Consider the following 13,112-nt stretch of genomic DNA (forward strand, 5'->3'; position numbering starts at 1 on the left):
GCTATAACACTTACACAGTATGCATAAAGTAACAATAGATTTACTCCAGCACTTATATAACTCTTAACTTCACCATAGCCACTGTCACTCTAATGATAAGCGCATTGCATTGTCTGCCTTGTCCCATATCCTTATTATGTAAGTCTCCTTGCCTACAGTTCAATCTTATTTCATTAAGCAGTTGTCAGATACTACTCTTACAAGTCAGAGGTCCTACACATGTAATGCTGAGCCAATAGTTTGGCTTTTTGTGGACTGTGGCTGTGGACCTCACTTCTATTTATGTATATATAAGGTCAGTTTGTGTTTGGCTTTCATATTTACGTTTTTATATATATGTCTGTATAGTTGTATATGAATTAAATGCATTAAGTTAATGCATTGATAAGATATATTTCTCTGTTGAACCACCAAATTAACTTGCCATTGAGTGTGTGTTATTGACTAGTAGCTCATAATTAGTATATAAGTATATTTAAATGTTCAGATATTCTACCAGCTTTGAAGGTAATATAATTTCTCTTTTAATCCATGAACTTATGTCCTATACTTTTATTGCCATTTTTCCTGGTTGCTCATCATTGTGTAACATTTGTAGAATATCCCGATTGGACACTGCCAACTTAATAAGCTGCCAGCTCATTGCCACACAGTGGTAAGTCAGGTGCACATATTGTATATATTGACTATATATCTTGACAATTTGTGGAGACAGTAATGTGTCAGCTTCCTAAGCATACATTGTAATCTGTTCGAGTTAATCTTATCAGTTTAACTAAATCTACTGTTCCCTTTTGTATATCATTCATGTATAATTCATAGATGTTATGTGATATGGCTGGTGTAATTAATTTATCAGATATTTTAATAGTACTTTTATATAATATTTACAGAGTTGGAAACTGATTAGTAAACTTTGTTTACACAATAAAGAGATTGCTGTTGACTCACAACCCAGTAGCTGTTTTGCGTTATTCTTCCAACTGGAACCTCGTCCGCTACTACATTTACACACCTTAGATATGTATGTATAATACCGGATAGCAGGGGTATGTAAATGAACGGTTCATATATATTCATGTTACCTGTGCTCAAGCAGGATGATCATATGTTTCCATCATGTGAATTACTTCGTTCATGTAATTTCATTTTCACACATTTTAGTACGTTTGAAATCAACGTTCACGTGACCTCATTATTCTTATCAGAAGAGCCTGACAAAGAAAGCAGTATTACGCAAGCTAACACGCCTTATTCAGCTGCACTCGCTCATACTACCAGTATCAGTTACGCCTTGTCTGGGGTGTTGGCAAATCTTGTGTGGTGCTTGTTTCGAGGGATTAAAAGGTTCAGTTGTGAACGAAGGGCGATCAGGTTCCGCTTTGTCCTCGCAAGTGTCCTTAGCTGTCCCAATAGAATAGCACTTTATCTCTATTAGAACACAGCCAAATATGCCACACATACCAACACTTAATTTCATAAGCCTATTCTGCTCACTTCTGAAAAAATATTTTTTGCAAGTACATAATTGGAATATTATTGCACTGCAATTATTCTTCTCAATAGTCTCACAGTGCTTGAATCATGTCAATTGCCCTTCCGCCCAGCCTTTGCTGTAATAACGCCATACATCAACTTTAAAGTTGTTGGTTTTTTTTGTAATATTTTTATTCATTTCAGATAGGTATACAGAGACGGGGAGTACACAACTACATGTTGGGACTGGTTACATATTGGTAACAGAAAGTTACAAATTTTCAAAGTGAGAGAGTATAGTTACAGGTATACAAAGTCAGGGAAAGCACAACTCCAGCAGCAAACCACATGGGTTACAGGCATGTTCTAGCTAGTTATACATCGACAATAAAATTACTTATTTCGAAGTATGAAAACATCGGTACATAAAGTCAGGGAGTGAACCACTCAAACAACAGAATCCATTGGTTACAGGCATGTTCTAACTAGTTATATATCAGCAACAAAGTTACTTATTTCGAAGTATGAAAACATAGGTACACAAAGTCAGGGAGTGCATACCTCCTGCAACAGACTCTCTGGGTTACAGGCATGTAAGAGCTGGTTATACATCAGCAACAAATAGTTCAAATTTTCAAAGTGTGATAATATAGGTATACAAAATCAGGGAGTACACTACTCCAGTAGCAAACTCAATGGATAAGGCACTTGGAGCTGGTTATACCTTGGCAACAACAAATTACAAGTTTTCAGAGTGTGAAAGTATAGGTACATAAGTCGGGGAGTACATGACTGCAGCGACAAGCCCTTGGGTTACCTGCTTGTTGAGTAATTAATATTCTTGTCATTGTTCTTCTTCTTATTATTCTTCTTATTATTATAGGATATTTATATGATGTTAAAACCTGGTTATCGCTGACAGAAGCGTTATTAATTTCAAAGTGTAAAAGGATGAGTATAAAAAGACAGCGTGCAAACCTCTAACAGTCAACTCATGGGTCGTAGGCATGTTGGAGCTGGTTATTTATTGGCCCAGAGACTTGCAGATTTTCAAAGTTCGAAACAAAGCTATGAGGCCATTGTTTGTGAAATTTGTTAAGCCTGTTATTTTTCGACAAATACAATATTCTGTATTATTTTCAGAAATCCTGTCATTTGCAGCCGTCTGTTGTTTATACTTGAGATATATATGAATCGTTTCCCAGCGAGAATAATGTTGTTAATAAAATCATAGCCAGTGTTAAATCCCAATAGGATTTTGAATTCTGAGAGTTCAATATCAATGCTAAAGGTGTTGTTAATAAAAATCCTTAGTTCACTCCAGAACATCTGTACATGTTCACACGATACGAAAACATGGATAATATCGTCTGGTTCTGATTTGCAAAATGTACAAATATTTTTGTCAATCAATTTCATCTTCAACAATTCTTTTTTAGTATATATAATCTTGTGGATGAATCTAAATTGAAAATCCAATAATTTAACATCCCGAGTACACTTTCTATAGTTTGTAAAAACAATACGCCAAGGCAATGCAATCTGAGTCATACTTTCCCACTTGTTACACACCTCAGGTAGCTCACATGTTTTAATCAATTTGTCATAGAACCTTCTACAACCTTTTGAAGGTGTAATAAGTTCATACACTATGTCATTAATACCCAGATTTTGAGTCTCATTAATAGAATTATTGACAGTATGTCTCCATGAGACAGGGATGTTTTTCAAAAGTTTATTGTAGTCTAGAAATGTTCCTCTAACTGGATATCTGTTCTTGAACTCATTAAAAGAGAGAAGACCGACGGCTTTACAGAGGTCTTTAACTTTAGTGATTCCATACTCAAACCAACTTTTAAGAAAAAAGGATGAATCCACAAACTGGTGATTAAACCAAAGGGGCTCAGAAAGGATTTTAGACAAGTCATTCTCATCAGTTATGAATAAGCTTCTGTATCTCTTCCATGATAGAAGAACATCTTTCCAATAAGGGTTGTCCACAGTGCAGAATTGATCAATGTTTGAGCCAATCTGAGCAAGTTGACGAATAGGAACATTGCAAGGGTTATTAGCGCCATTGTTGAAATACCTCTTAATAGTGGCTAGTTTCAATGCAGCAATAAAGGATTTTAAATCAATCATCCTAATTCCTCCTTCCCCGTAATCCTTTTTCATAGTCATCCTCTTAATCTTATCAGGTTTACCACTCCAGATAAAAGTGAAAAACATTTTCTCAATATCATCCACGAAACATTTAGGAGGATTAGAGAGAGATGTGAAAATGTGTACTAAAGTAGATACAGCCAATGTTTTAATTACAGTTATCTTCCCAATAATAGTCAACTTCCTTTTTCGCCAATTCCCAAGAATGTTTGATATAACTTTTAGCCTTTTCCTGGTGTTGATAACCCACAAGTCATTCAAATCAGCATTTAAAACAATACCCAAAACCTCAAAGTTCCCTAAGTGCCAGTCCAGCCCATATTCACTACATATTATATCTTTACTGTTAGCCATAGCTCCAATCCACAGGGCTTTTGTCTTGTCTATATTTATTTTTAATCCTGACATGCGGTAGAAGAGAGAAAGCGTATCCATAGCAGCCTTTAGGCTGACATCGGAGCCCTCCAGGAAGAGCTGGGTGTCATCAGCATATTGACCTAGTTTATATTCCTTGTTATTCAAGATAATACCCTTAATACTTGCATTTGCACGAATCATGATACCTAGGATCTCTGCTACAAATAAAAATAAATATGGCGAGACGGGGTCCCCCTGCCTACAGCCTCTGTTATTAGGAAAGAATTCGGATAGATGTCCATTTTGGATAATGCAGGAGGTAGCATTTTTCGTTAGTATAGATATCCATTTTAGCATGTATGGACCAAATCCGAACTTTTGTAAAACCTTGTTAACAAATGTTTTTGAGACTGTGTCAAATGCTTTTTCAAAATCAATTAATAATAAAAGGCCTTTCTTTTTTTGTTTTCTAGTTTCAAACATGATATCATATAACAGTCTTATATTTTCACTGATACATCTACCAGGAATGAAGACTGTTTGATTTTCATGTATCAGATGGTCAAGTGTAACTTTCAGTCTATTAGTGATACATGTACTTATAATCTTATAAATGGCGTTTAACAAAGATATAGGGCGCCAGTTCTTCAAATATTTTCTATCCTTTCCTTGTTTAGGTATGCAAGTTATGACACCCCTATTCATGGTCAAAGTCAAGTGATCATTTTGAAATGATTGATTTATGTATCGAAGGATCCACTTTCCCAAATCCAGCCAGAAGAATTTAAAGAACTCGACTGAATAGCCGTCAATGCCAGGACTCTTATTATTTTTCATTGATTTAACTGCTTTAAGAATTTCACTGGTATTAATAGGATTTTCCAGTTCAATTTGTAAAGGTTTTGGAAGGACAGGGGTGTTCATGTCTGATAACATCTGTGCACCTTCATGGTCCTCGATACAATCTTGTTCAGAAAATATATCCTGATAAAAGGCCTTTTGTTTATCTAATATACGTTTTCCATCAGTAATGACTTCCCCTGTATCAGACATAAGACTAGTAATAGACTTACTAACAAAGTTTCTGTTTTCTAGATTACAAAAATATTTAGATGGTTTTTCTCCTTCCTCATACCATTGAATCCTATTTCTAATTTGCACTCCTTTAATTTCCTGTTCTTTAATTTTTTCAAATTCTAACTTATGCTTTGACAAGTCGGCAAGGAGGGTTTCATCAATGTTTTGCAAATTGCCACGTATCGTATCTTCTAGATCTTTTATTTTAGATTCTAGTTCCAAAGTTTTATCCTTTCTTTCTTTTTTCACGAAAGAACTGTACGAGATAGATTTACCTCTAATATTCATTAACAAAGTTTCCAGACATAGGCAATCATTTATGTTCAACTTTAAATCAATATCATCAATCCCGCTGATTTCAGAATGAGTTGCATATTGTTTTTTGGTTTCCTCAATTTCGTTTTTGACCATTTTAACATAATCATGATCTCGTAGAAGAGATGTGTTAAATTTCCAACAGCCCCTCCCTCTTGACTTGTTGTCAGAGGAGAAAGTTAAAGTAATGGCGGAGTGATCCGATTTATATCCTGGTAAAATTGCAGTATCAACAGTTACATTTGATATATCTTGTGAGTCCAGAAAGAAGTCCAGTCTAGCTTGCTACTTTGGATTCTTTTTCCACCATGTGCACTTCCTTGCATCAATATTAAGGTCACGCCAAATGTCAACAAGATTAAATTCATCTATTTTCTCAATAATTATATTTCTAGCATTAGGATTATTTACATGCTTATAATTTTCTAGATCTATTGAAGGATCTAGAACAAGGTTCCAGTCTCCACAAAGTACCATCGATTCATTATCAAATTCGTCAATTGTACCGAATAGGGTGTTATAGAAAGCAGGGTCATCTTTATTGGGCCCGTATACATTCATTAAAGTCAGTCTTGTACCATCAACACTAGTATCAACAGTTATATAATTACCACTAGCATCTTTCTTATATTTGTGTATGTCTATTTCTACATCATTGTTAAACAATATTGCTACGCCTCTAGAGTTTGAGGTAAAAGGAGCTATGATGCTACTAATTCCCCACTCATTTCTCATGATGTTTTCCTCTTTTTCAGAAATGTGGATATCCTGCAAACATATAATCGAGGCTTTACGTTTCCTCCATATATTCATAATTTCACGTCTCTTTTGTTTTTCAGCCAGACCCCTGCAGTTTGCTGAGACAATTTTAATTCTATTAACTTTAAAGTTGTCCACATTTGTGTCACTAACGCAAAAGTATGCGACAACAAACAATGCCATATATCAAATTTTATATTCTGTGAGACATGAAATGAAAAAAAGTTTTTATCGTGTAGCGATTATGACCGGATAGCACAGGAGGGTGCGTTCTGAGTATACCATTGGCATGTTGGACCTCCGTGCCTTTTGTGAAATTCGTCTTGATTGTCCTGTTTAAATTGACGATCGATAAACTCAGATTGCGAAAGCAAATATCACACAAGTAACTGTGATGTTGCATTGATGTACTTTTCCCCGTCTGACAAGATATATATTCCGTTGTTTGGAGCAGGCCTATGACTATTACGCCCCAGTGGCGCTAAACAACTTGTAGACCTTTAGTCTTACACAGACGCAGACCTCGCATGTTCAGGTTCAGATCTGACAGGGCCGAAAAAAAATTTGATTCCGACATGAATGCAATATCTCAGTGGGTTATTGTTTTCCTAAGTAATTGGAGTGTCTTCTACAACATTGGAGATAATTGTATCGCTGTTCTTCTGACATTCCCCCGAACTGAAGTTCTACCCATTTAGGGTACAATGTGTATGTTACAGAATTGTAGGGCGTAGTCTTAAGACTTTTCTACTTTGACCAGGATTCTCGAACTTGTAGAAGTCGTTTGAGAAGATCAAAAGAGAAGGGGGTAGTATCTGACGGACATATATGGAGAACGTTCGAAGAATGTTACTGTATGGAGAACGTTCGAAGAATGTTACTGTATAGATACAATAATAGAAATACCGGTTATGTTTAAAAAGGACCCTCAATCTGATAACCAGAGAGGTTATTGCCAACGATCGCAGTATGTATAATCATAAACGGGCCAAGATAAAAGTACATGTCATTCATCCCCATATCATATCCCTTTTATAGACACGAGACATGGTTGTTACAGGTAGGTCAAACACTTTCTTCTATAGGTATCTGCCGGTTTCACGCTACATACATGTATTCAGATTATTGAGAAAACTAGCCATGCAAGTGCTCCTCCATCACACATATAATTGTATAGATACCCAGTGATTAGTGATAGAGTTGAAACAACTTATTAAAATGTACGGCCGACAGTATCATCTGCAGTAGTGCTGCCATACCTTTTTTTGTTTAAATTTTGTCGGTAGAAGTAACGACATTTACGTTATGGTAACTTATGTACATAACATTTACTATATATATAAACAAGTTGAACAAGTAAAATGTTTAGTCTATGCAGACAACAACATTGTTTTCAAACAAATGTCAACTAAACAAGAAGAATCAATAGAACGAACTAACCCATTTTATCTTTAGTTATTGGAACAATTTTTTAAGGATGTAATCATACGTGACGGACACAATAAGATAAGTCTCATAGGAATTGAGGCTGGCCTTAATCCATTTAAATCGATAGCATAACCGTGTTTCCAAACATTAAATCACCAAAACGGAGCAATGTAGCCCTCATCCTGGACATTTAATATAAGGATGTAATTTACGTTTTGTAATTTACATTCAGTAGATGTTCAGAAATTCCATGTTAGTGAAAATGTGCACAACAAATACCCAGTGCAATCACGTGTTGGAGACAGTGGTCATTCCAGCGCATCAGTCGAATGTAAACATTGATGAACGGGAGTTTCATGAAGTTGAATCAGTGTTTTTCAATGATAAGGATGACTGCTGTTTAGCCACATCATGTATAATGTTTTCGAGTTACATTTTTGTGACATTACGGTAATGTATTGTTTATTCAAGTTAAATACTTTCATAATTCAGACACGTTTCATGAAAACCATTCTTTGGCTTCCATGCATTGCCCTGTTACGTAAATTACGGGAATTGTGACGTACATTACTTCTCATTGCCTCTACATTAATCGTTTCTGTATAAATCACTGTCGAAAAAAGTAAGCTTAATATTGAAAAATGTGGTTTTCTATCAAGTGACAAAGCAGTAAACCTGTGATTGGCTCGGAGAGATTAAAATTTCAAGATGTAAACAGAACCATTTTCAGTGTTTGTTTATTTGTTAATGTAGTTCTTTATATGATTGTAAAACTGCACAGTTGGTATGATGATAATACTTAAAAACATGCATGTTTTATCCTTAAACAAATGGCTATTCGGAAACTGTTCAAGTAGTGTTGTTATTGCATGCAATTCATAATCAAACATTTATAAAGTCTTATATTTGCTGATAACGTAAATTACAACGTAAAATACATTACCTAATTGGAGATTTCTGAGAGATTACACAGATTTTGGAAAGTGACATTAATGTTAAATGATGGAATCTGTACATTATTGCTTGAATTGTGGTCATCTACTGTAGATATTATGGCTAAATCTCATGCAGAGAGACAAAGAGAATACAGAGAACGGAAAAAGTCAGAACTGGGAAACAAATGGAATAGGAAAAAAACAGAACTTGGTAAAAAGTATCATAAGGCAACCAGTACACTGTCTAGAGCTGAAAAGGATAAAAAAAAACGGAGAGAGAGAAACAAAAGAAATGTCAGAAAATATAAAATCCAGTCGAGCTACTATGGACGAGAAGTTGTTCCACAGGAGTCTGTAGTGACGGCAATGTCTGATGAGAACAGTGTGTCCAGCTGAGTACAACACAAGAACCAGTGATTTTAAAGCTACTCCCTTTTATTCTTGTACCAGTTTCTAACAAGTTAATTCGTCAAAAGATCTTCTAAAGTTCTGCTTTGATCTTTGCTTATGATAATATCACTAATATCCATTATTTGAAGTTGTTGACTGGTATTTTACGTGACAGTGGTATTTTGATCAGGGTCTATGTATCTAATGTTCATGGTCATGTCTAATAGTTCGGTTAACCATAACGTGTTGGTTTCATTAATTAGTTGTCAATTTGTAAAAAAAGACCTTCTAAATAAAACTTTTAACAGTTGCACCTTATGTCGTTTGGGGTTGTTTATTTGTATCCAAATTAATGAAACATTGTAATTTACGTCACTCAAAAACAGAATGGGTTGTTACGCAGATGACTGTTGAGATCGTTGGTACCAGCATGTGTGATTATTGCTTGAAGATACAGTATCACAGTGATAGGTGATAATCAAATATGAAACGCAGCAATTTTGTTTTAGCACTATCATTGAGAAAGCGTATCAATTTTTACATTGACATTTCCCTTCAGACCTAGTATAAAATAAATTTACTAAAGTACACGCCCGGCTGTTCATATTGCTTTTCCACACAATTGACACGTGAAACTGTCTATCCTATTCTGCTGTTTATGAAAATATCACTGTATTGCTAGTTGAAAGGCAGCTAGTCATTGGCTCTTGGGTGTCGTCACGTAAATGTCATTCTAACTTCAGGGTACAATATTATAAAGAGCTGTTGTAGGGTAATTGCTTGTGTCTGAGTGCTGAATGTTTAGTAACATATTCTCAAATGATTGTACTTCTAGAAATGTAATGCAATTTAGTGAACATGAAACATTGTTTTCCCGCGAGTTTCCACTGGCAATTGTACATTTTAACTGAGAATGGCTGAAAAAAACCTGTTTTCATGATAAATATCTTCTAATCCGTGGCATGATTTCATGAGCATGTGTTTGTGAATCATAATCAAATAGTGATGTTACAAGGCGTCCATGCCGCGTCAACAACACCTGTAAACGCAAGAGAAGGGACGTAGGGACGTAGTCTGTCATACAGACCCTGAAGTCCACGCAAGTCTAGAAAATGTGGCAAGTCTAGATTTCCACAGCTTCAGGAGACAGTCTCCTTTTCATTATATTTACTTTTTTTACTATGAACTTTTTTTCTGTAAAATATGTTCATTTCAGAGACTAGTTGTTAGTCTAGTAGAGACGGGTAGAAGACAAAAGACAATGGATACTCGTGTTGTTATACTTTTGAATTATATGTAAACATTCGTTCTTCTCTCGGGATTAATTTATATTTTCCAGTTTCAACCAAATGTACATTCGAAGTATGTCGAAATCTAGGTTAAGCTATTTGAATCATATTTACAATTAATAGACCCCAACAATGGTCTGTTTCACATTCAAGATTGAACCCTGTTTTGTCACTATATATCTTTCAGCTTTTATGTTAGTGACATGATCTGCTCACTGATAATTCAAAACAGGTATATAAATAATAAGTGTTTGCAATCTTTACCCAATTTAGTTTTCCATTTATTTAACAATTTTCAGTTTCTATTTCCTGGAAATTCTGTACGAGGGTACATTTAACAGTTCCACCCAATACAGATAATACGTTTCTGTACTTGATAGATTAATAAGTACAAATTATATTCCATCATATATATTGAGATGCCAAAATGATCAACATAATTGTATTATGGATAACAAATCAGACAGCAAAAAGCAAAAGCGAAAATGAAAACACATGAGCAACATAAATGCTGTCAGGTAGTAAACTTTTATTAATGATCGAAACTGCTTAGTTATCTAAGTTTATGAACTATAGTACTGTCGGAAATATACTGAGTCAAAAAAGAAACTTCACATTCTTTCTTCAGGGCACTATAAAAGAACGAGATGGTAAGATGGTTAAATTGTTATTATTTCATTGCTGAGATCTGTGTGATGTACTCGATACACTGACAGTGCCATAATCAGTTCCGTTAGGGTACGCCGCCGTTCCAAAACATGGGTATACAGAATGTCAAGTCACAAGAATAAAAATGCGAAATTTCTCAGTTCAATAACGTGTATGGCCGCCCCGCGCATTCACCGCTGCCAAACACCGTCTCCTCTTCGACTGCCTGATGCTTGTGAACACGTGGTTGGGGATTCTGCGCCATTGCTCTTGCAAGGCAGCGCAAAGTTCCTGCAAATTCTGAGGTTGGTTCCTAAGACCGCGAAGCCTTCTCCCAAGTGCCTCCCAAACGTGCTCTATTGGATTAAGGTCAGCGGACCTCGATGGCCAGTCCATGACGTTGATTCCAGCGTTTTGAAGGAAATTTCGTGTCAACATCGCGGTATGCGGCCGAGCATTATCATGCAGGAACTGTACACCTGGGCCATGAGCCGCCATGAAAGGAACGAGTTCAGGGCTGAGCACCTGGTCACGGTAAGCAGCAGCTGTGAGGTTTCCAGGGATGACCAGAAGTCGGGAACGTTTGTTTCCACAAAAAGCACCGTACACCATGCAACTTCCGCCCCCGAATCTGTCGACTTCCTGTACACAACATTGGGCATACCGTTCACGACGTTGTCTCCAGACTCTATGCTTGCCGTCCGCGAATCTGAGGGTAAACCTGGATTCATCGCTAAAGACGACTCGATTCCAGTCTCTCTGGGTCCATCGGCGGTGACGTTGGGCCCACAGCAGACGTTGACGTTGATGTAACGGCGTCAATATTGGCCCACGATATGGATGTCGAGAATGGAGATTGGCAGCCCGCAACCGATTTTGAATGGTCTGTGAGGACAGTCGACCTCTAAACATCTCAGCCCTGGTTCGTGTAGCCGGCAGAAATCTGTCACGTAGGTGACGTAGGACGATTTGACGGTCTTCTGCTCGTGACGTCACACGTAGACGACCCGACCTTGGGCGATCAGAAGTGTTTGTAGACGACCTCGCAAGTCATACACAGTACGACGGCTGCATCCCATTGCTCTTGCGACGTCAATAACTGATCTTCCCGCTTGCAACATGCCAACGGCATGTTCACGTTGCACATTTGACAATCGTGGCATTTCAAGTACCGTTTGAACTGTGGTTTAAAAGTGTTTTTTCAATTCTTGAGGCCAATGCAAACACGTGCATATAAAGAAAACTTCGATGCGAAGATCACGTGATAGACTGCACGTGCAAAACCTGATTTGGCACTAACGTCATTTCCACGAGGAATGGATGGGTTTGAGTGGGTTTTGCTGACGTTTTTCTAGAGTCGAAAGATAGGGATCCTATTTCGGATACATAGATGTATCATCAGAGAAACATTATTCATTATTTTTCAAATTACATTTTGTGAAGTTTCTTTTTTGACTCAGTCTAGAAAGAAACTTGTTTTTTTTTACATTTATGTCTACAATGTATGTAGTTGATATGTGAAAGTGTGAATTATGTGTTAAACTAAGTTCGGCTTAACTACAGTCTCAGTGGTAGGGAGATAGGAAACGTAAAACAAGGACTTTACTGAGGACAGATTAGTGCAGATTAGTCAAAGGCGGCTAGTCATTGGCTCTTGGGTGTCGTCACGTAAATGTCATTCTAACTTCATGGTACAATAGTATAAAGAGCTGTTGTAGGGTAATTGCTTGTGTCTGAGTGCTGAATGTTTAGTAACATATTCTCAAATGATTGTACTTCAAGAAATGTAATGCAATTTAGTGAACATGAAACATTGTTTTCCCGCGAGTTTCCACTGGCAATTGTACATTTTAACTGAGAATGGCTGAAAAAAACCTGTTTTCATGATAAATATCTTCTAATCCGTGGCATGATTTCATGAGCATGTGTTTGTGAATCATAATCAAATAGTGATGTTACAACATCAACATGAGCAACATAAATGCTGTCAGGTAGTAAACTTTTAATAATGATCGAAACTGCTTAGTTATCTAAGTTTATGAACTATAGTACTGTCGGAAATAGAAAGAAACTGGTTTTTTTTCACATTTATGTCTACAATGTATGTAGTTGATATGTGAAAGTGTGAAATATGTGTTAAACTAAGTTCGGCTTAACTACAGTCTCAGTGGTAGGGAGATAGGAAACGTAAAAAAAGGATTTTACTGAGGAGAGATTAGTGCAGAAATGAGCAATGCGGGTTTTTTCAAAGTCCAAAGCGACTTATTTGGAACAG

The 13,112-nt window shown here is 36.4% G+C and overlaps 1 protein-coding gene across 7 annotated transcripts in view; it reads left to right on the forward strand.

Annotated features, from left to right (window-relative positions):
• The window catches only part of LOC124260022, a 138,350-nt gene that overhangs the window by 6,156 nt on the left and 119,082 nt on the right, over positions 1-13,112 (forward strand). For 3 of the 7 annotated variants that reach the window (XM_046694252.1, XM_046694251.1, XM_046694254.1), the window contains exons 3-4: positions 182-295; positions 599-655. The exons of 2 other annotated variants lie outside the window; for them this stretch is intronic. In XM_046694252.1, the coding sequence (XP_046550208.1) occupies positions 182-295; positions 599-655 (171 nt within the window). The remainder of the gene's footprint in view (positions 1-181; positions 296-598; positions 656-13,112) is intronic. 2 more of the 7 variants (XM_046694257.1, XM_046694253.1) reach the window with 1 other exon arrangement.

This window comes from Haliotis rubra, unplaced genomic scaffold (genome assembly GCF_003918875.1).
Source record: "Haliotis rubra isolate DU_JTF1 unplaced genomic scaffold, ASM391887v1 Scf748, whole genome shotgun sequence".
Taxonomy (NCBI): Eukaryota; Metazoa; Mollusca; class Gastropoda; order Lepetellida; family Haliotidae; genus Haliotis; species Haliotis rubra.